The sequence below is a fragment of the Agelaius phoeniceus genome, chromosome 6, assembly GCF_051311805.1.
Source record: "Agelaius phoeniceus isolate bAgePho1 chromosome 6, bAgePho1.hap1, whole genome shotgun sequence".
Lineage (NCBI taxonomy): Eukaryota > Metazoa > Chordata > Aves > Passeriformes > Icteridae > Agelaius > Agelaius phoeniceus.
Window position 1 is genome coordinate 3,889,415 of NC_135270.1, and position 23,265 is coordinate 3,912,679.

Sequence of the window (23,265 nt, forward strand, 5' to 3'; positions counted from 1 at the left end):
GCACAGCTCTGGAATTACTTAGCACTCTCCAGTTTCTAAAGCCATGATCAGATAAGCTCTTGAAAGTCTAGCTGGGTTAGTTTCAGAACTAATTTCCCCCAGCCCTTCATCCTGTCCTCCTCTGGGCAGGCAGTGTGGACCAAGTGACTTCACTGCATTTGTCAGGCACAGTCACAACAGATCTGATTCCAGCACTTCAAGGACATGCAGAATTCAAAGGGAAAATACAACCCTAAGAGTTAATGCAGAAGACAACCCTGATCACAAATTTAACACACTTCATCTTTTTCCTTAAAACAAAGATTTGTTGTTGTGATGTGTGCCGTTTGCATGTTTCAAATTATGAAGAAAAAAAGCCATCAGCTGAATTTCCATGTAATAAAAAGTCAAAAAATACACCAAATTAAGCAACAAATATGCTATTACAAGTGGGAACTTATAAAATTGTCTGCAGTCAAAGTTCTCTCCTAAGATGAGTGAGAGATTAGCTCTAAAGCTGTACATCAGAGTGAATTCCTATGGTTCATACAGTGGCATCCCCTCATCACTTTCCCATGGTCTGAGAGGTGTGCATGATGTTCTACTTGAATGCTCTTAGGCTAAATGGAGACCAGAACATCTCAGAGAAACTCAAGTCTGATGATAATAAAGGAGGAAAACAAAGAAGCTGGGGGGAGAGAGGAAAAAAGCCTGAGGCTCTGCTTCAGAAAAAAAAAGCAACTAGAAATTACCTGTCTTTCTTCTCTCCTAAATTTACACAGCTCCCTGAAGATCAAAAGCATTATTTCCCAATGGAATAAACATATCCGGGTCTTCTAATTTCTCCTTACCCCACCTCTCCCCTCCTTTTTTTTTTTCCTAAGTTTTTGGGTTTTTTGGTTTGTTTGGGTTTTTTTTTGGTTTTGTTTTTTGGGGGTTTTTTTGGGTTTTTTGTTGGAGGAAGGGGTTGGTTTGGGTTTTTTTAAGAGAAGAAGCATACTCAAGAGACAGGCCTCAATCACTGTCCTTACTCATCTAGTCCATCTGTACTTCCAGTGGCACCTTGCTAGATTCCATTTATTCTAGGAGACTTTGGAAAACAAAAGCACACAAGAAAGCCTCTGGTCCTGCTCCTCCTCTCCCAGCCTTAAAGGAGGAGGGGAACAGAGGAAGGATGGACACACACAGTGAGGAGCTGAGCTCAGCCAGGGGGAACAGAGACAGTCATGGAGATGATGTCTCACCCTGAGTTTTCAGCTGGCTTTGCCAAGCCCTCTGTCCCCCAGAACAGGAGGATCCAGTACCCAAGTACCCCACTTTCAACTGATGCCTCTCCACAGCCATCCCAGCTATTCTGTTTATTTTCTACAGCCCACAGTAGCAAAGCTGAGGGGGGAAAGAACACCACCACCCACCACTGACATAACCAGGGAGGTGTGGAAAGTGAAAGAGGTATTTTTAAGTTATTTGGCCTCATTCACAATTTTTTGTGTTCCTTCATTTCTCCTAAGAGCCTAATATGCCATGGTTTTCCTCTCTCTTCCAAACAGTCAAAGCTTATCCACATGATACTGAATGCACAAAACACAGCTGAAACACTCCTATTTTGTGTGAAATGCACATAACAAAGCACTTATGAAACAACTGAAAAGCAAACCTAAAGTATTTGACAACCTTCACAAAACATTAACAATTAAGGACCACAACTTCTCTTTAAGGGGCATATTCCCTAGCTCAAATAATTAACAAAGAACAAGCAATACTCTTTGCTTGGACTGGACTTTGTACAAAGACTGTCTTTTTCCACTATATTGCTCAAGATATAAGTATATTCTTCAAAGTAGACCTTTATCTTTCAGAAGCTACTTCAATTCCAGCTTTCTTATAGACACTGGCTTGTGAGAGACCTTTACATTTTAGTCTAGAAATTAAGAGTTCAGTTGTGGAGCTGTCATCTTCACTTTCATTCCCCTCGTGTTCCCTCCTTACACAAGCACCAACTCCGGGAGAAGAAAAGAGCAGAAAGATGATAGAAACCTAAACATTCAGCAGCTCTTCCATCAGTATTTGATATATTGTTAAAACAGGACAAAGCAGGCTCTTCAAACAATTGACTCTCCTTTAAGGAAACCAGAATTAGTAAGAACCAGAATTAGTAAGAACCAGAATTAGTAAGAACGTCTACCCAATTCAAACAAATAGGAGTTCCAAATGTAACACACACATATAAATTAAATTTTACTCACCAAGTACACACACTGCTTAGGGTGACTGCACTACAGCCTGTATCCCCCATAGGTAACACCTGAGAGGCCTCCAGAACCAGCCTCACCAGCTCTCATCCCTGACCACAGGCTCTTCCAGGCTTCAGCACTAGGAAACTTTAACAGCCTTGTCCTAATAGCCTAATTAACAGCCTTGTACAGCAGGAGTTTACTGCTGACGTTAATAAAAGGCAAATCACTCCCAGCTCTTGTGTTAAACCACTTCTGCTCAATAGCAATCATTAAAGAGCATTGCTCTTTAAAGAGCTCCTTCAAAAACCACAAAGAAATCACTCCAATAACAGTGGAGAAGGTTTTTAGTTGGAAGTGGAGTGCCGATAAGGCTGGTACCTGGGAAATCCTGCTGCAGGGGGAGGCAGTGACCCATGTTAGCAGAGGCACTTGAGAACACTGAGAGCTTGCTCACTGCATCAAGCAGTGGCTCTCTGGGCACTGGGTGTTGAGAACATCGACACAAGGATTTGCTTGATTCAAAGACAAATTGACAGCAGCCCTCAGAAACTAGTGGTACATGCTGAAGCTGTTCCCATCACCAGCACTGGTGGGCCAGCACATCTGGTTTCTCCACATCTGTTCACATGGTACCAGTCAAAGGTCACAGTTTGCTGCAAAGTCCCCACAGAGGATTCAGCTAATTTTGCCTACATGCCATTTAACTTTCACCGTCACACTTAAATTTCTGATCATTCAATTTCTAAATAATTCCCTGGTTTTATTTAAACTTAGCAATTCCCTAAGCAAGCCCAAACAGTTAAAAAAAAAAAAAACAAAACAGCTAGAACAATACCAGAAATTCCTGAAGTTCACAAAAGAACCCACCCCACTTGCAAGAAAACCAGAACACCTTCTAAAGGTAAAGATGGCATAGAAGAATATGTGAAGTATACAAAGCAGTACATTTAAAGATTTTTCAGCACAATCAGATATGCTCAGAAGAGCTCTTATACATTCTTAACTCTAAGCATTCAAGGAACAAAAACATATTCAGCGCATTTAAGTCTGTATTGGTTTTGCAGATTAAAGAGAAAATGTGTCAATTTGTTCCATTCCCATTCTGATTAGTCCCATATTTTAACACAGGCTAAATCTGAGGGCTGGTGCCCTTTAAACCCTTAGTAACAGCAAAGCAGGAAAGCAGAAAACCTCTGAAGACAAAGCATTAAAAGGTGCTTAGCTGAAAAGACACCTGTCACAGTAAGGGCTGCTTGCTATATATAACACTGTTTAAAGCTTCTAAACTTCATCTAGTCCTTGAGCACCTTCCTCCCAGACACCACTGTCCCTACAGACAGGTCCTGTCCTTCCAATCCAGAATCACAGAATTATCAACTGGGGCCCTAAAGCACTCTTTAAGAAGAAGATAGCAGAATTAGAACAGAACTGTGCATTTTTTGATGTAAGATTATATTTGCATTGTTCTCTCCAAATTCAAGGATCTTCCCTTCTGACACATTTTGTGTTTATGGTTTATGTTACTGAAATTGTCAGCAAAATCATCTATGGCTTAAAATCAGGCAGTCTCATTACCAGCAGAGTGTTTCTAGATTTGACTTTTTAAATAAAGACAGATATTAACTTGATCTGTATAAGGAATACAAAAAAACTAGAAATTCAAGCCTGCAGCTGATATGTGCTATAGCATATATTTTAAATATGTCTGAGTTTATTTATAATATTTTAAATTTATAATTTATAATCAGACATATTAAAAATTAATTTATAATCAGAAATATTTCAGTCATCTTTATATTTTTAGATATGACTGAAATATGCCTCCATTCTCTGTCCTCATGCTTTTACCATACATTTTACCCTGCAAAACACGATTCTGCTCTCATTCCTTTCAGTTCTACATTAGGACCCCAATGTTTCCCATCTGGGCTGAGATGATTGCCACTCCCAGAAAACATTATCCCATGCCAGTTCAGCACATTCATGCCTCCTGTCTTATCCTGCCTCAAGGCTGCTCCAGCCTCCTAAGACAGGGAAGCAGACTGAAGAACTGGTTATGGTCCTGCTGAACAGATGGGGCTGCTGAGGGAGTGCAGAAATGCCTGCTGACCACAGGCATGGAGACACTCACCGTGCAGCTCAGGTGAGCACCCACCCAGCAGGAGGGGCAGGAGCTATCACAGCTCAGTATCACTCTGGCAGGATCCCAAATCCCACAGCTTGGCAATCTGGCAGAGCTGCCAAGCTGCAGTGCTTTGAACTGCTGCTGTAGAATGCTCCAGTATTCCCTGCATGTGGACAAGTGTGCACATGTGCTGGGACTACAATTACAGTAAATCATACCTAATACATCAGCAGATATTGACAGGCTTGCAGAAGACTCCTGGGTTTGATGGCAAATGCATGGTGGCAATTCGGTTTGTGGGTTTTTTATTCAAGTGGAATAAAGCTTTCCTTTGTATGGCATCTGAAAGTCTTTGTTTAAATAGTGCAATTCCAATATTTGTCACACATTGGGGACTGCACCAGAATGTTCCTACTAGTCCTATGTAGCTGGCTTTCTGTGGTCAATCAGAGCAGCCCTAAAGATTGCTGCAGCTCACATTGCCATTTTACAAATCCCCAGATTCTGGGTCAAAGTTCAGAATAGATACAGAATAAATCATCACAGTCAAATATACCAAGGCACTTAGAGGAGAGACTTTCCTCAGTGGCTTCCTGGTGGTTCCCAGGAAGCAGCTCCACCACTGTGCTGCTGCACCTCCTGCTCTTTGTGTGACCCTGGGAGTGCCCACAAACCTCCCCAACACCACCTGCAGACCTAAAACACAAAGTACTTCATGGCCTCATAGTAACAAAAACATGCTGTTGATGCTTTGCAGCAACCAAAATGCACCAAGACTATTGCTTACATTTGTGAAGCTCTTTGTCAAGTTGTTGTGCTACTGAGAGAGGCACAAGGTGGACAAACAGAGGCTTCTCCCTCAGCAGAGCTGTCCCACAGCCACCCCTATCACAGCACCCTGCCACATAAACTTTTCTGGGGTGCTACACAGCAAGCTGCCACTCAGTACAACTCCTTCATGTTGCTAAATTTCACCTTTATATAAAGAACCCTACTCAGCACTTCTAAATTTTGCTAAATTTCACTTCCATATAAAGAGCCCTATTCTAACTCTCTTTTGGAGGCCGGAGCTGGGAAAAAATATTCAATGCTAACAGAGAATAAAGAGCTGCCATTCAGTATTCTGAAGCAGGCTGGCTACTCACCAGCTGTAATATAAACACTGCAGACCATGAAGCCCCTATAACCATCTTCTTTATTTCCACCCAGATATGTTTACTGAGTCTGTTAATACATACCACATTGTGGCAACTGGCTTCCTATGAAGCTAAAAAATGGAGCACATGAAGACAGAAAACACTTGTAAAGTTGTTTAAAATGAAATTATTCTCAATATACTGTAAAGTTTTGAGGAAGTAATTTGTGCCTTCACCAAGGAAAAAAATAGCCCTGAACCATACTTCAGAGCAAACTGGGAAATTACCAAAAAGAGGGACAGTTCAGTGATGTTTAAACTTGCAAGTTTGGGATGCAGATCATATAGAAGAGTAGAAGCAGGTTTTTCTAACATATTCTGCAATTAATTATTTGTTTAAAAAGAAGCTTGCAGCAATTTGGGAGTTTTGAATTAACAAAAATTCCTTAGGGAGGGGAATAAATCACTTTTTTCCTTTTTCTTTATACAATAAAGCAGGATGCTGACACTTATGTTTCCATGTTCAGACACAAAATTCAGAGGATCACTCTTACTTTCATTTGCCAGAAGGTGCTATCTGCATTACTAGGGGATATGCATAATCAGTGTAATTATGCATGAATAATGCTAACAAAGTTTTCCTGAAATTCATTAAAATCACAGAAATGCATTCTGGTGAAGTAAACAAATTGCATAGAAAAAATACTTTTGGTCTCTCACCACACTTGTCTCAAAACCCAATTTATTCTCAAATTCCTGCCCGTTTCTAACAAATTACAAACCAAAGGCTGAGTCACGTCAGTGGATGGGGAAAAAAAGCCCAAGATCAAATCCTCCTGAGCTTCAGATGAGCTCGGTTGGTTAGAGCATGGTGCTGATAGCACCAAGGTCATGGCTCCAACCCCTGTGTAACTCATTTATTCTTAATTCAACTCCCTGAGCATTCACTAGAGAGCTGGATGCAGTGATCCTTCCAGCTCACAACTGTCTGGGACCCTGACACCAGTGACTTCCCACCATAGACTGGACTTGCCCACCACATTTCCAACTGGTTATCTGGAAATCTCAATTTGCTTTTCCTCAGAAAAAGAAGTAACAAGCAGCTTGCTACCACTTACTAACCTAATTTCCTCCTTTTTCACCATCCTAAAATTGATATATTTTATCATTTGCCCTTGAAGAATGAAATTCCTAGAAAGGGAAATCTCACCACATTTTAAACTGTTACTCTTTCATCTTAATTTTAAGGATGTTTGGTCAAGTGATTAAAATGATTACATTATACAAGCCTACATAATCATCATTTTTTTCAAAACTGAAACGTTTGCCTTTTTAAAAATAACTCTAACATAGTCATCTTGCCAAAATTATTAAAAAACATATGATTTTTAAAAAACATATAATGACTTAATTTGTACATTCATTATTTTTTCTCTTAAATTTTGTTCCTTCCCTTTTGCACATAAAATTATCATCTCCAGCAACTGGAGATTTAATATTTTAAACTGTAATTGGAGAACAAACATTACTGTAAATCTGTATAGAAAAAAGAATGTTCGCTGAAAATAAAATGGATGATTTGTAGACAAACATTTTTACTAAAGCAGTTTCTCTTTTTGGCATCAAAGAAATGCTGGAAGCCAAGAAGAAGTTTTTGTTTTGTTTTAAATAATTACTAAAGGTTTATTCTTATCATGCAATTTGAAGGGCTTTTATTACAATGCATAGTGTTTGCACCAAGACCAAGGTATTTTCTCTTCCATGCACAGACTAAAACAAGAGTGAAATATGGACACTGAATTCCCTCCTTACTGGAATATCCAAGCAGCTGCAACAAGCAGAGCCAAGATCCAAGATTAGGGAATGCACCTTTGCTAAAGTTGTGCAATAGTTTGCAAATCTATTTTAAAAACTGATTTTTTTTTCCCAAGAAGCCATAATCTGAAAGAAACAGGGTCTTGGGCCAGAAACCTGAACTTTGGCACAGAGAGAACAGATAATTTACACTCTCTCTCCCCCTCCCTCTCTCTCTGGAGGTAAGTGGGAAGGAGGAAATATTTTGCAGCCCCTCCCACCTCCTCCTCCTCACAGTGATAGGTATCTGCCACCTAGAGAGCTGTAACTAACTATTAAGGTCTGATTAAGATGCTTTATAAAACATAATAAGCCATGAGATAGGATAAGCACATATGAAATACCTCATGTGCAACTGGCAATCAAGGCTGAGGTATTCATAACTGTCTGTGAGATTTCAACACCTTCCTGTAAAACCAATACTCTGCATGTCTCAAGTTATACTTCTTCCCAGAAATCCCTTTTCCTCCTCTGGATACAACAGGCTTGGGCATCATTCATTTTTTGCACAACATTTAAGAATTGCTCAAATAGCTTAGGATGTGCAAGAGGGTTTAGAGTTTAACCACACACTGCCGCATTCACACAGCAATCTTGTACCTGGTGTTGGAGTTTTGAAAGAGTTTTGCATTTGGGTCACTCCACCAAAGATGACAAATAAAATTCCTCATGAATTTTAATTGTGAAACTTGGTTCCAGTTGCAATTGCACTTTCAGAAACTCCAGGTACATTATGACACATACATTATTATAGTTCATAACTCTACAGAACAAAGCAAAGGTGACAGAGTGACTGAAAGTGGAACTTGGAACACAACCCCAGACCAGAAGCAAAGTAAGGCAACTTACAAGGACTGCAAGCCACTCAATCCTCTGATGGCCTCGTTAGGTACCGTCTTCAGCTGATTGTTCTGGAGGGTTCTGTAAAAATCCACTGTGTTAATCAAGTAGAACTGGACAATCATCTTTATCAGAGCTATAGCTAACACAAAAACCCATAGTCCTGTTATGGTTTCTCAGATTTCTAGTGTATGTAAATGCATGTAGAATTCTCAAGACCAGATGCCCCAAGGCAACAATGAAACAATGGTCTATTTCAGTTTTATTTACAACTCATTCATTAACAGCATTAATTTGCAGAGAACAAGCTGACACAATATGCTGAAATTCCCTTGGGGACTCACTGAAGAGGTTAAACAACAGCACTAGGACAAATTTGCTACAAGAGATGATATGTTATTGTTTTCTTGTGGAATTATCTTACACATGCTAGAAAAGACACAAACCTCTAATTTTTCCTGAAGTTGCATCAATACACAATGCATCAACGACCTAATTTATGAAGTGTGCTCACAACAAAGCACCACTGGGCCAAGCTGAATTAAGCTATACTGCTGTGGGTTTCTTGAAAATTCTCTTATAGGACAATGTATGTCATGTGAGTTCTTTTAGAAAGAGCATGTAAATGACCTTGTAAAATCTTACTCAGTTTTGGTGCATACTGGGGTAAAAATTCAAGTCACAGCTTTTAATTAAGAAACGTCCCACATTTTTCCAAGAACTGCCAGAATTTCAGGCACCTCCAGTGTTAGAGTTGCAATGGATATGTCTTCAAGAGTTTTGACACTTTGCATTCAATTTACAGCATATTGTATTAAATAGTATTGCAAATGGGCAGCTCCCTAATCTGTACCCTGGAAATAGTGTCTGTGGGTTTTTTTCTTCAAAACCTCAAGGTCTGTTTTTTGGTTTTTTTTTAAATATCTCTTTAATTAACTACCTATTACCCTGCTAGCATTTGGAAGTATTTACATCATCAGAAATGCTGCAGCTTTCAAATAGAGTTTTTTAAAACCTTAAACAACAGAAAGCTTTTTTTCTCCTTAGCTATGGAAAAAAAAACTTGATAAAAATTCTTATTTCAGAAGGAAAAACAAAAGATTTTTTTTAATAGAAAGCCATTTTCACCTGGAGAAGCATCAAGCTATAGCAATTTTTTCTATTGCCAGTAGGGAATAATCAGTGTATTAAACCTCTAAGTAGAGTACCACCTGATAACATCAGGTACCTGACAGAGTATGCTGAAGGTGTGGAGAAAAACAGAAGCTTAAATGTCCTTTTCAGGATTTTTCCTCTGATTCTTCTGCTAAAAGATATACTTCAGAAACACATAAGTGTTCTAATAAAATACAGTAATTCTAGTTTAGTCAAGTTCATCACTGTCATCTTGACGATATGCAGCAGGCTTTGTAAAGAAAAAAAAAAGTAGAAAGTAGGAGAGCTCTACTTTAGGAGGACAGAGGGCAAAAAAATTTCCTCCAGTCCATCAGTAAACAGTCTGGCTATGCACTAAGAAAGCATAAAACAAGCTATGAAGCTCTAAAACCCAATTACTTACAGAACTTTGAGTTCTTTCAACCCAGACAAGGCCTTTGGATGGATAAAAGTAAGGTCATTGCCAGCCAGTCGCCTGGAAAAAAATTGCAATAATAATTTCAGCCACAAAATACAGTACTTCTGCAACCATCTAACAAGGAAAATCACCACAATATCACATCTTGACAGCAATTATGCATTTTGCATTCAATTACACTACCTTCACAATCTTCCAAGTTTGTAACAGTTCTTTTGCTTACAGCACATTTTAACAATGAGGATGCATTACTCAGCCTTGGGGAGATTCTTTTGCAAACGTGCTAGGAAAAGCACACCTTGGAATGATGAAGAACCTTCTTAGGGTGCTAGGTTTGAAAGTGCATTTACCAACACAATCCTCTGGCTTTCAGCATTGCTCCACTGAAACAGCCTCTGGTTCCCATGTATTTTTAATCTATACAGCAGTCTCTAAAGACAGTATGAACTTAAGTAAAAACAGATGCTAGATGCTACAGCAAAGCAGCAGAAGTCTCTATGAAAATCCCAAATATGAAAACAATATTCACAAGCAAGTGGTATGTTCACCCAGTGCTGATAATTGACAGGACACCTGTTGATATGACCAAGACATAATATTGGCAATATTTCATCTTTCTGGTCAGCTATTTGGAAGAACTTTTGAAGAAAGGAAACTCTTCTGAGGCAGGGAGAAATGGAATAGGATTCTCTCTCAAAATGTTGCTGGTTTCAAGTCTGGACTGCTAGACATTAACACAGAGTAAATGATGAAGATCAATGTGATATTAAAAGTAATCAAAATGGGAGATGCTGCAGAATACAAAGCAGGAAAGCAGAAGCAGCAGCCAAAACAGCTGCTTCCAAACAGCTCATTCCCCCTTCCCCCACTCCTTTTCCTCCTCCAACCTTTTACCTCTCCCCTGCCCAGCAGGTCCAGCCTTGGTTAAGCTGCTAATAGCTGTATTTCATCAAGGGGAAAGACTATAATGCAAAACACCTGGTAATCCATAACTGACAAAAGATGCAGATGTTTCAGCCAAAGTATTTGGTTTTAGACTGGGGTTTCATATCTCAGCTAAGCAAAAGCAACGATGCACAAGGTTGTGCAATGAAATCACCCATGGAAATACTATGTACAATCCAATAAGTGTTAATAATTAAAAAACAATCAACGTGCTTTTACAAAGGTTACAGAATATCAAAACCCATCCCTGCTGTTACAAGGCACTGTGAAGCAAGCTAGACACAGCAAAGGGAAAACATTATTTCAAAGAGGCAAACAAAGGAAATAACAAGAGCAACACCTAAAGGATCAGCTTGCCAGAACATAGCAATGTTATTACATTTTTATCTCCTTCTCTAACTACATAAAAGAGATTACCAAAGCACTTAAAGCTTACATAAATCTGCTTGCAACAGAATTAGCGACTTAATAAAATGCTGCCTGATAGAGAGGATGCTAGTTATCTTTATTAAATCCATTTCTCAAATGCCAATGGTTATATTTATAAACCAAGGGAGAAGAGGACAAGAACACCTTCATGAACAAGAAGGTGAGAGCAGAAGATCCTACTTGTTCTTAGAAAACTGTGTTACTCTTGCTTGTTAAGGTGGATTTTGGGTTCTAGTCCTGGTATTTTCACACACCCCCCCAACTGCTATTGCTCTGCAATCACTACAAGCATGTTAAAAAAACCATGCATCTGCTGACTGCTGAGAAAAGTTTGTCTGCATGCTTGAGTATAATCAAACAGCTCTGAAACTAGAAGGAAAATAAGAAGAACCTATGTATGCTTACTCTTGAAATCTCCTGTCTGCAAGCAACCTCAGAATTTCAGAGCTGGGACATGATTTTTGAAATACTTCGAATTTTTAACATGAATGGAAGTTTCCACATGGCAACTAAACAGTCCCCTAAAATTAATTTTGTTGCCAGTAGCTGTCCAAATCAACTTGATTAACTTTATCTGGGGGAATGTGGAGGGAAGTTTGCAATATTTCATGTCTTTCCTTCTAATAATTGATTTACAAGTTCACTGTAAACAGCAAGAAGTACTGATGAAACATGCTGGGTCTCTACAGCAGAGCCAGTAATCTGCAAAACACGTTTCTGTTAAAATGTGTTTGAAACAGCATAACACAAACCCTTAAATCAAACAAAATTCAACTGAGGCTGTTGCACCTCATCATTTTGCATGCAAACACTACTATGATTACATATTACACAACTCAAGGAGTGGCAGCCCTGGTAAATGTGTCAGGCAGCTCTGGCTGCAGCTCTGCCAAGGCTCCCCATTAATCTGCTCTGTGTGAGGCTTGTCAGGCATCTGCTCCCTCTCCCAGAGAGACTGGGGATTGTTACTTTAGCTTTAAAAAAGCTGAACTAAATACAGCTGAATAGTCTCCCTCAACCTGAATGGCACTAACAACAACCTAGAGAGCACTGGAAACAAATGACAGCCGAGCCAGAGCAAGACTGACTTCAAATAGCAGGACTCTGCTTTCCTCAAGGCAGCTCCTGCATCTTCAGCCTTTTTCCAACCAACCAACAGAAAAATCCCAACCTTTGTGATCCATTACATTTCCATTTCTCCACTATCTGGCAGTGTTCCAGGCTTTACTCATCAGTTAGCCAAACACACATTTATCATCGACATCCCAGCCTTGGGGAGCTGCTCATGAGGAGGTACCAAGTGCAGCTCCCAAGCAGGCAAAGATCCGTATATCACACACTGCTCTCAACACATTTCCCCTGCAGCAGCTGGAAGGATGGAAATGCTTCTCTTTACACAACCAGGTTCATTTTAAAGAGAGAAGTGAAAAATAAATAGCATACAGTTTAGCACATGTACAGAATTATAAATTGTCATTGAAATCATCCAGTCAGGTTTTCCATGTTACCTTCTTTCAGCAAGTCTTAAAAATATTTATTATTAAACAATTTAAAAGCATCTCCGTTTCTCTCTCTCACACACATCTCTAAATGGGCTAAGGGAAATCACAGTTTTACCAAGGCCAAAACTCTAGCACAACAGAAAAGACAACTTTCATCTCCTTGCAGCAAGGCTCACTATCCTGCTCGAGAGCGGCCCTGGAAATTGCTGCTCTACAGTGGGACAATTTCACACTGTCACAAAGCAGTACCTTAAGGCAGCCCCACATTTACACTACCAAGGGCTGAGTGCCTATGCTTCCCCTCATTCTGAGTGGAAATGGTTACAAATATCTCGTCTGAATTCCACCTGCTGCCACTGAACCACAGCACATCATTATTAATTAGAGCTCTTTCTCCAAAAGGCAGCGGGCTGCAAAACAGATTCACCCACAAAGACATTAAAAAACTGAATTAAACAGACAAGTGTAAAGTGCCCTGCATGTTATAAGGCCACAAAAAACTTTGCTATTTCTTACTTCTAAAGGCACAGACACAGCAGCAGGCACCATCTGAAGTATAAATGTGTATCACACTGACCATGAGTTTCTCTGCTAACTCTGTCCTGGCTCCCCTTGTTTGGAGACTCTGCCAAAGACTGCAGCTATTATTATTATTATTATTAATTCTAGCTGGAATTAGTGCATCTGAGTTAAACCTTGGAGGTTTCTCCAGTGGAGTCACAGATGTAATGTATGGCCATAGTAGGTATCTTTCTTGTAACTGCTTAGCATTAAATGTTGTAGTTTTCTATTTTTACTTTAAAAATAAATATTGAGTGTTTTAATGGCAAATTTCAACAAATTCAAATCTACAGATTCAATTTCAACATAGCAGTATAACAGAACAGGACACAGAGAACAAAGCCTGTCATACAGAGGTGAGCAATATCCTTTAATCATTATTTTAGTGACCCAGTAAATCATCTCCAGATGTGGAGGACACTTTGTTGTTACAGATATCAGGATGCAATGTAGCTGAAGACTAGCCTTCCATAGTGTCTCATTCCCAGAGTACACACCAAGCCTAGGTCCTTGCACTGAGCTGCAGCCAATAGAGTTTTCTCTCCTTTGGGAAATTAAAACTTTTGCAATTATGAGTCTGGCAACCCAGCTGCATGTTAACCAAGCCAAGTTAATCACTGGTGTGGCTCCAAAAGTCAGGGAGGGTGTTCCAAGGATACATTTTTGCCTGTAACAATTAAAAGCATCACTCTTCTTATGACAGGACACAATAAAACCTCTTGGAAACCTCTGTCCCTGTCCTGCATCCCAGATGGCAGTGAACCCAAGGATACTTGAGTAAAGGGTTTCATCTCCTTCCATCCATCTGAAGGTCTTATGCTCATGCAGTAAATGTTTTTGCTGTGGATTTTGGGTTGGTTTTTCTTTTGCTCTCTTGGTAGTATGTTCCTAACCTTTTGTCTCTCTTGTCTCTGAGAAAAATATAATGGCTACACTGAACAAATTCAAAGAGTGTCAGAGACTGCAACCCTGACATGTCATAATAAAATACCTGATTTATTTTTTTTACATTAGCTGATTTGTGCTAAGAGCCAAGACTCCTAGTTCAAGGTTTAGTCAAGCCTGAGCCTTCCATACCCATCACTGCTCCTTGGCCTGGCCAACATTTACTTTTAGCTATCCAACTTTTAGCTACCTATTTTCATCCCATTTGAAAATATTGCATTGCTTCTCCACCTGTACTTTCAGAAACTGTACTTTTTGTACTGTCTTACATTGAACTATTCTGTTATCTTTACATGCCTTCCACTTTTTCTGGGTTCTCTGTGTTTTCCAAATACAAACTTGGATTTTACTTTAAGTTCTCCCACGACAGAAGTCATCTTTGGAAATGCCTCATAGATACCTTAATCCAGGATACCCAGCAAGTGTTTCCTCAAATCTGAAGGAGCTTCAGTTTCCATCTGTGCCAAAATTGCAGCCACTTTGGAACAGAGTTCTGTTTTTCTCAACAGATGATGCCTATTTATATGCTATAATTTATTAATCAAGGTTGAGAGCTCTACAGGAGAGGTATACAGTCATTTGCAGGAAAATACAGGGTTTTGCTGCATGCCTTGTGCAGGGCTGGGTGCCCTGCCCAGTGAGGGCACACACCTCTGCAGACAGCTCCTAGCCCAGATGGGCAGCTGCAGAAAGGAGGAGCTGGGAAATGGAATCTGGATCTCCAGACTAAAGCTGGCTTTGCTTATCTGGGAGCAGCAAACAGCCCCTTGGGGACGTGTGTCAGCTGCAGCCTGCTGCATTGCTGGGAAGCCAATCTATTGCCTCCAGGTTACCCCAAGTTCCTCCACACCAATTTAACAAAACTTAATGGATACTTTACTTCCCTGCTGCTAATAGCAAATGCGTTTGCCTCCTCCTTTTCTTGCAGCAGTTTTAGTATTACACAACCTCCACCATTATTTATAAAATTGTGAGTACTACACCAAAACACATCATGACTGAAGAAAGAGAACTGTAACTACAACAGCACTGAAAAGGCACCAACTCCACTTCTTGTCATGATCTCTCCCTTTCCAGCATTCACAGCTTTCTCAAAGTTCTACTGAGCTTTAAGATAATTGGTTGTTTTCAAAATGCATTTTGGTCTAAGAAACTAAAATAGCTGAGTAAACGAAACGGACTGATTAAAAAGTCTAAAGCTTGTTCCTAACTTCTATGACTAAATTGTCAGCAACAGAAGACAAAATATGCTCTATGGTAATGCTTTTCATGGACTATCAAAAACAGAAAAATAAATTACAATGTTCAGGAAAGGAAGCATTTACAACCATGCAAAATATGCTCTATCCTTTCATTTTCAAGCAGTATCTGTATTTGGGCAAGACCTCGAAGCAGAACCCACAGACTGCAACACATGCACCAAAAGAAATAATGTAACACAAAACAATTCTTATACACTACAAGTTGTTGGAACAAGTGGTCTTTGTAATCTCAATTAGTATTCTGCAGCAAAAAACCTCAGAAGTTTGCATAAATTTTTTAACATAGACATATTTGTTGTAAATATAAGCAACAATACCATGGTATCTAGAAAACTGGTTAACACCTAGTGTGCAGCAGAAATGCTGAGTTGTTGCAGAAAGCAATTTTGTTACCTCTCACCTCCAAAGCAAAATGCAGAATATATTTTATAAAATACATTCTCCTCTCCCTGTTTGCCTTTGCACACCTTGTACTATGTTGTGGTAACTTTGCTTTGCTTTACCATTGGCCAGATAGACCTTTCTCTTGATAGCCATCTCAACATCAGGTAATAATGCATTTCACTGACCTGGTCTGCACAGCAGAGACAGAGATGAAAACCACCATGTTTGGGTTTGATCAACTGGGATGCAACAACTCCATTAACTACAGATTTGTGATTTTAGCTATCCAGATGTTCAGAAGGTTTCCAAGATCATGAAATATGTTAATGGTCAGACAAGAGAGGGTGAAAAAAATGCTGCTGATATAGCAAATTCTCAGAGTTGCTTTGGTCTGTTCATACAGCCTTATCTCTTGTCCTGGCATTGACTGGCTATCCAGGCATGGGATCTTTGAATGACCATGCATCTAGCAAGTGACACTGCAAAATGGGAAAGTCTACGTGTATTTGGCAATTAAAAACTTCTGTTACTGGTTTTCTAACCACTTCAGATGCATATTGGGTACATGCAAGACACAGGTTCTGCAGACATATTCACAATGAATGACCTTAGAGAAATTGTGGTAATTTTCAGTATGATTCTTTGATTCAGCTTTGGTTGACTGTTAGCTTTTTTCCAGCGAAAATAAAACCAAGTATTTTAATAGAATCTTCTAGAATTTTATTTTATATAAGAAGGGCAGGAAAAAGAACTTTATGAGTCTGGTCACTATTTCTGTGCCAGGACATCTGCCAAGGCTAATTAGCCAGGAATACCTCTGTACTAACAAAAAAATACAAGAACACAAACATCCAAGCAGAGGGGAGTAAAGGAGCTAAAGAATGGCATCACCACATCTCATGGCAACACACAGCATCCTACTATGAAACTATGATGACAGCAAATACCCAGTTACTTTCTCAGAGGATAAGGCATTCACCTTCAACACACAGGATTTTTTTTTTCTCCTTTTTTGTCTAAGGTTTTCAGAGCTCATGTGATGACTCTTGAGACCCTGGCCTCAAACTGGCTACCTGATCACTCACACACACACAGCTTTTGTTCCACACTCCAGTTTCTGAAACTGAAAGGAGAAGCAGGCAGGACTGCATGGCACGAGCACCATTTGGAGATGTGTACTTGGAGAGACACAGCTTAAGAGCTTCTCAAGTTACTGCTCAGCCTCCAGAAGTTTCTTATCTGGTTTATACCTTCAGACAGGCCCAGCCTGGCAACTCAGGCAGCATAATAAATAAGGCTTGTAAGACTGGTCTTGAAGTGTAACACAGCAAAGTTCAGCCTTCAGGCCATTCAGCTAAGCCAGCTGCTGCGTGTGTGCATGTGAGCAGAACACTGAAACTCAAAAAAAACCAACTACAGCCAAGGAAAAGGTTTTGTTGTCCTCTAAAAGAACTTGCAGCAGAATAACCAGTCTCGGGATCCTTATATACAACCATGTCAACTACAGAAATTAACATGTAGAAACAGAAACTGGAAAGAAAGAACTTCCTTATCTTCCAAAAAACAATGGAATTTACTCAACCTACTAGCATCTATCCCCACAAACAGGAAAAAACATGCAGCTGTCAAGCAGAGCAAGAACCTTCTAAGCTACAGAAATATTCTTGTATCAGCATGATTAAAACTCATCCAGAACCAAATTGATTTAGGACTCCCAGAGATAAGAAAACACTAATTAAACACAGGTTGGCCAACATGTTTTGAAACATCATTTAGCATTTAATGCAGACCAAGTAAGTGATGTTTAAAAATATCTTAGCTGACTGTGGTTAATTCTACTTGGGAGTCTTTGCCTAAAGGTTTGTCTTGACTAGAATTTGAAGGTGCAAGTTACAACACGCTGCTGGCTTTGTAAAGCTCCAGTGCACACAAGGCAGCGAGCGCTCCTAATGTGAGCAGGCTGGTCAAGTTAGGCTTTTAACTTGCTACCACACGAGAAACCTACCCCTTGCATTTATTTCATTAACATTTTACCTCTTGGAATTCAGGCTGGATCAACTGAGGAAATCACCTCCTGCAGCTGTTCAAAGACTCAGAGCTGGTAGATCGATGAAGGGCACTCACTGGCTTCCAACCCTGAGTCATAGGGCTCTTGCTGAGGAACCAACAGCTGCTATCTACACGGGCTGCCTTTGCAAAAAAGCAGCTGGAGAAAGATCTCTGCCTGTTCCTCAGACTCTGCTGCTGGGGGCTCAATGGACAGATATGGGGGTTCCAGTTGTGGGTTTCTCTGGGTCTGGACTGAAGGCACTTGAGACAGTAATTCATGTTCAGACTCAAGTGTTTATTATTTCTTATCAGTAAAACAGTCTCACTACTCTGAGTTCAGCAGCTTTTCATTAGAAGGCACAAGATGGCCAACAATCTCTTGTTCCAAGGTCTTTTATGACTAAACTATCCAATTAAGAGCTGACACCTGGATTATTTTCCCTTTTAACCCAATAACTGATCCCACAGAGCCCCCTATGCAGACTTTTCTGCCCAATTACAAAATGCCACCCAAACCCATGGAGAAGAAGGAAGAAGCATGAAGAAGAAACCCAGGACAACACCCTGTGCCCTCCATCTTGCTTCCATCCACAGCATACTAAAACCCTCAAAACCTCAATTTCTCACCAAGTCATAAACCTACACTGCTCTCTATAATCTATTTCACACTTTGGTGGATTCCAGTCTATCTTGAAGTCTGGGAAACTTTCTCCATGGATGAGGGTCAGAGTCAGTGCTATCCTGGGGGTCAGGGCATCCTAGAGCAGACAGGGAAATATTCCTGGTGCCCTGGGTTTCCACAATGGGGCAGTAATGCCTCCAATTGTGCCAGCCTGTTTTACAAGAGGATGTTTAACCACAGTTTTAGTTATCACATGTGAGCTAACACAAGGCATCAGGACAACACGAGCATTCATTTTTACCTTTTCTACTCAAAGCAAGTCTTCACCACCAGTTTCTAGCTATAAAGCTTAGGATGTCTCACATACATGAAAGAGAAAAGAATGGCACCATCTCACCAACATTTCACACACTACCTTGAAAATACTGCTCTTGAAAGACCTAGCACTGAAGGACAAGGCAAGCCTTTCCACCAAGTGTTCCACAGCCAGGTGAGAAAAGACACAGCAGCTTAAACTAACAGCCCAGCCTTGGCATAGCTCCAAGACAGGTCTTACTCATAAAACCCAGGTAAGAAAAAAGACACAATACTCCCTTCTCCCTGTCCAAGGATGATACAATTTGGTGCTGACTGAGAAATTAGGAGGAAGGGTACCATCTAAATTACACACTGAAACAGATGCTACAAAAATAAGCAGCTGTGGCATTTCAGCCAGGTGGTCATCTTCAGCTGCAGTCAAGAGGGAAAATAACTCTAGACATCTCCCTTACAGATATTTCCTGATTACAACCTTATGGCAAAAACCCACCTCATTTTCACTGCTAGTATACATTTTAATTACTCCTTATGTTCTTAAAATATACTTTGTCAACTAAGAGCCATGAGCAGAGACTCTGGAGATATTTAAGCAAGACCTCTTAAGAGCTGTAATCAACATGGATATAATTAAATAGTCAAGCAAATACTCAGTCGCACTATTTATTTTCTTGCAAAAATTAGTTGCACGTGTGTGGTCTCTTGTTCACTGTTTATTCATTTCTCAAAAAGCAGATTAGCATTGTGTTTCAGAAAAGAGACGACTTTTACTGAGCTAACTCTTCCTTCTATTACTTATTTCCCCAACTATTTTCAACCAGCAATTAAATAAGAACGTTTTTCCCTTGCCTGATAAAACAAACAGTATCTGAAGGTAGCATCACAGGAGTGCATAACCCTAGTGCATATCATGTATGAGCAAAAAACAAAAACACAACAGATCTTGGTATCAGTACACATCTGGAAGTTGACTGAGCCCTGGTGTCTGTCGGTGCTTTCAGGAAGGATTCCTCTCCTTGCAGCATTACTGGCTGTGATATGGATTCTGTACCCAACAGTCCAAGAGTGGAGAGGACAACAAACCCTGCTCCCTGACCCCTGCAGGAGAAGGTCAGGGCCCTGCCCAAGGCTGACTGGCTGGGAAATTACCCATGTCCCCTTTGGACAATCACATCCTTCTGGCACAAGTAACCCACAGACAGACATGGAACAGATTGTAGTCCTCTGCTTCCCACACAGACCAGCAGCCACACAACTAAAAGCTGATCATCTAAATCCTGCCCACGAATCCAGGGCAAACAAGATCACAACATTCTAAAGGTTTAAGAGTGGAAATCAAAACAAGCTTAAAAGGTCATTAAGTCAAAGATACTTTTGCATTATTGAAGTGGTTCAAGTTTCTGAAGACAGACTAAAAAACTGGCCAAGAATAAAAATCATTTTAATTTTGCCTTCTTCAATTAGAAACTGCCTTTTTAATTAATCTAGCAGATCATTCACAAATAAAGTGTAAAATCCTTCAAACTACTTTAGACAACTTTACATATTGGAAGGGACTGTCCCCTTTTAAAAAGGCCATCAAATCATAACACAACCTGGATACTCTAGTTAAAAATTCACACTATTAGAAAATAGTTTCTACTTTCTAAAAACACCGCATTATCTAGTTATATTTTCCTCTTCTAGCTTTCTATAAATACTTCAGGTGTGGTTAGAAAACCACGGCCAAGTTCTTCAAGAATTTTTAGTTTCCATATCGTGTTTAAGGCTCCAGCATGTTTATGTTAGCATTTTCTGAAGAATACACATCATTAACTGCTAAGGCAAAACCCTTGGTGGTCTGCTTCTCCCTGACTCTGACCATTGCCATTCCAATAGTTTGCAAATGACTTCCAGATGGGTATCAGTTACACAGACAGGGAGAATTTGTGTAACATTTATAAACAGTGCTCAGTCCTGCTGCCATCTGGCGAGCGTGGGGACACGCACGATGAGCCTGTGAACGGGGCTGTGAATGGAGCACCCAACCCAACATGCACATCCTGCCCCTGAACAAGGCAAAACCCCTTGGCTTGGACCTGTGATGGGAGCAATGCTCCCATAGCACATCACCTCAAAGTCACAAAATCCCAGATTTTTCCTGCAAATTTGATTCTTTGCTGGGGAGTCAGTTGCCTTAACTTGGCCATTTAGTGCCGTTTCAGATGTCTTCTTCCACCTGGCCCCAAAACTGCCATTCACAGCACCCACTGGCCTCCCATCTGTGTCAGACCTGTCAGTCTGGTGCAGGTGTCTTGGATAATCCAGAATATCAAAAACCAGCCCGGGATGCATAATTGAAGCACCCGAGTTGCTTCTTCTTTAGTGATGCAGAATGTACTTCTGAACTGAGCAGCCAGCTTTTCCGAGTCTGGTGCTCTTCCACTGGTGTTCTTTTCAGGATTTGGAAAATGATCCTCTGAAGCCTCTGCAGACTACCAAATAATTTCACTGAAGAAATGACAACCCCCATTTCAAATGGCTCCTATTGAACATTTTAATCTCAGCCTCTCCATACATGTAACTCAGTTGCCTAAATAATACATTCTAATTGTCTCCTATTTCCATTCCATTAAATTCTATGATACTATTTTGCAACATTAATTAGCCAACTCTGCCAAGGGCGAATTGAACACAGCATTTGACAGTGGCAGGACTGTGGCATGGTATGAAGGTAAAGGTGTCTGGGGCTGTCTCCTTGATGGAGACCCACTAAACTGCATGCTGGTGTGGGTACCTACTGCATTCCCATTAGTTTGTGGGATTTTTGTTTTCTTCACTGTAATTCTTGGGAGAATTTCTCAATGAAAAGTCACTTTTAGCACACATTCCAACACCACTTGAAGTCATTCCTTTAAATCACTTTTCTTTGGCATGGACACTAACTCCCAGGTTTGCGCGCTAAAAAAGCAACTTTGCTAGGGCCTGGCAGTCAGAATTCGGATCTGTTCAGCTACAAATAAAAGCCAGGAAGAAACTGTGACAATCATAGAAAGGAAAAATTGTGGTTGTATAAAAGGAAGTATGAGAGTTCAGTTTCTCCTGTTCATAACCAGCAAAAATAAAGAATGAAACATTTTTGTACCCTGTCCCATAGAGAAAAGGGAACAGGGAGAACAAAGCAGAAACTGTCATATCTGCTGCTGGTCATTTCTATTAAGGAGCAAAGCTGTTTTGTTTGAACTTACTTCATTATATTACTATTTAAGAATAACTTGAACTGAAACAAGGGAATCTGGAATTGGGTTTTTGTTTTGGGGCTTTTTTCCCCAGAAGTTGCTTTAACACATCACATCAAGTAAGCATGCTAAGAATGATTTAAAGCTTCTTGGTGTTCACACGTAATTCTGAGCTTAATGCTAGCCTATTTTTTTTTCAAACTGAAAACCTGGAATTTAGGGGAGCAATGAGGTACATGTAGCAAATGGCTCTTAGGCAATAAACACAACAGATGATGGCTGAAGGCTCTGCCTTTCCTCTTTATCTCCTGACGCACCCCAAGGTTTATGAAGTTACACAATAACACCCACCCATTAGATTTTATTGCTTAATTACTTATTGGGGAAAGAAAATGAAGTCTCCCACAGTCCTCTAAGTTGGAAAAACAGAATTGTTTGGGCTTTTCAACTTCGCATGTGAAACCTGCCTACAAAGAATTAAAATTCAAAAAAGGGGGTTACAGATCTAGTCTAACAAAAGATACAGACATACAGAAGCACATATTATAAAGCACACATGGAATGTTTGTAGTATATATTCTGAAGCCAACCAAGCCTTCCTAGGCCACTTTTTTTTTTCCAGCTGACTACTCATGCTATAGAGCCTTTCTTAAATTCTGTCAATTACACAAAAGCACCATCTGAAAATCTATTTTTCTTCATATAGCATTCTTGCCTATATCACAGATGCAAGCAATACCTTAAATCAGAGGGAATAAACCAGAACCTGTTAAACATTAAATGAGATATGAGATATCACACCCAATTTATCTGGCATAAATCAACTCAACTGCACTTCACAGTTGCGCTGACCTGAATCTAAACTACTTAAAAAACAGGTAAAATGGAGTTAAGTGCATTGGTAATGGTAGCTGCTATGTCATCAGGATGCAAGACAGACCAAAATTCTAAGGAGAGGTGGAACACCTCATTAGAGTAACTAGTGAGGGAGAAGGGCAAAGAAGCAGCCTTCAGGAACCCAAATCTTTCTTCAGAAGAAAGCAATCCATCTCTTATCAATTTCTCAGTATCTCTGTTCCAGTAAGGTGCAGTGGTTCTACTGGTTATAACAGATAACCAGAGTCAAAGGGTTCAGGGCTTTATCTGCAGTTTTGCTCCAGGGTTCATTTGTTCTTTTGCCCTCTACAAATGGTTTTCATTCTTTATTTGTTTCCTTCTTGGTGAAGTCAGAAGAACACTTCCTTACCTCATAAGGATGGTGCCTTTAGGAAAACTGTTCTTTCCCTAAGG

General features: G+C 40.0%; 1 protein-coding gene across 1 annotated transcript in view; it reads right to left on the reverse strand.

The window, feature by feature from the left end:
• Positions 1-23,265, reverse strand: part of LGR4 (leucine rich repeat containing G protein-coupled receptor 4) — a 74,911-nt gene that overhangs the window by 17,815 nt on the left and 33,831 nt on the right. The window contains exons 3-4 of the mRNA XM_054634689.2: positions 9,729-9,800; positions 8,180-8,251 (exon numbers count right to left, since the gene is read on the reverse strand). Coding sequence (XP_054490664.2) covers positions 8,180-8,251; positions 9,729-9,800 — 144 coding nt within the window. The remainder of the gene's footprint in view (positions 1-8,179; positions 8,252-9,728; positions 9,801-23,265) is intronic.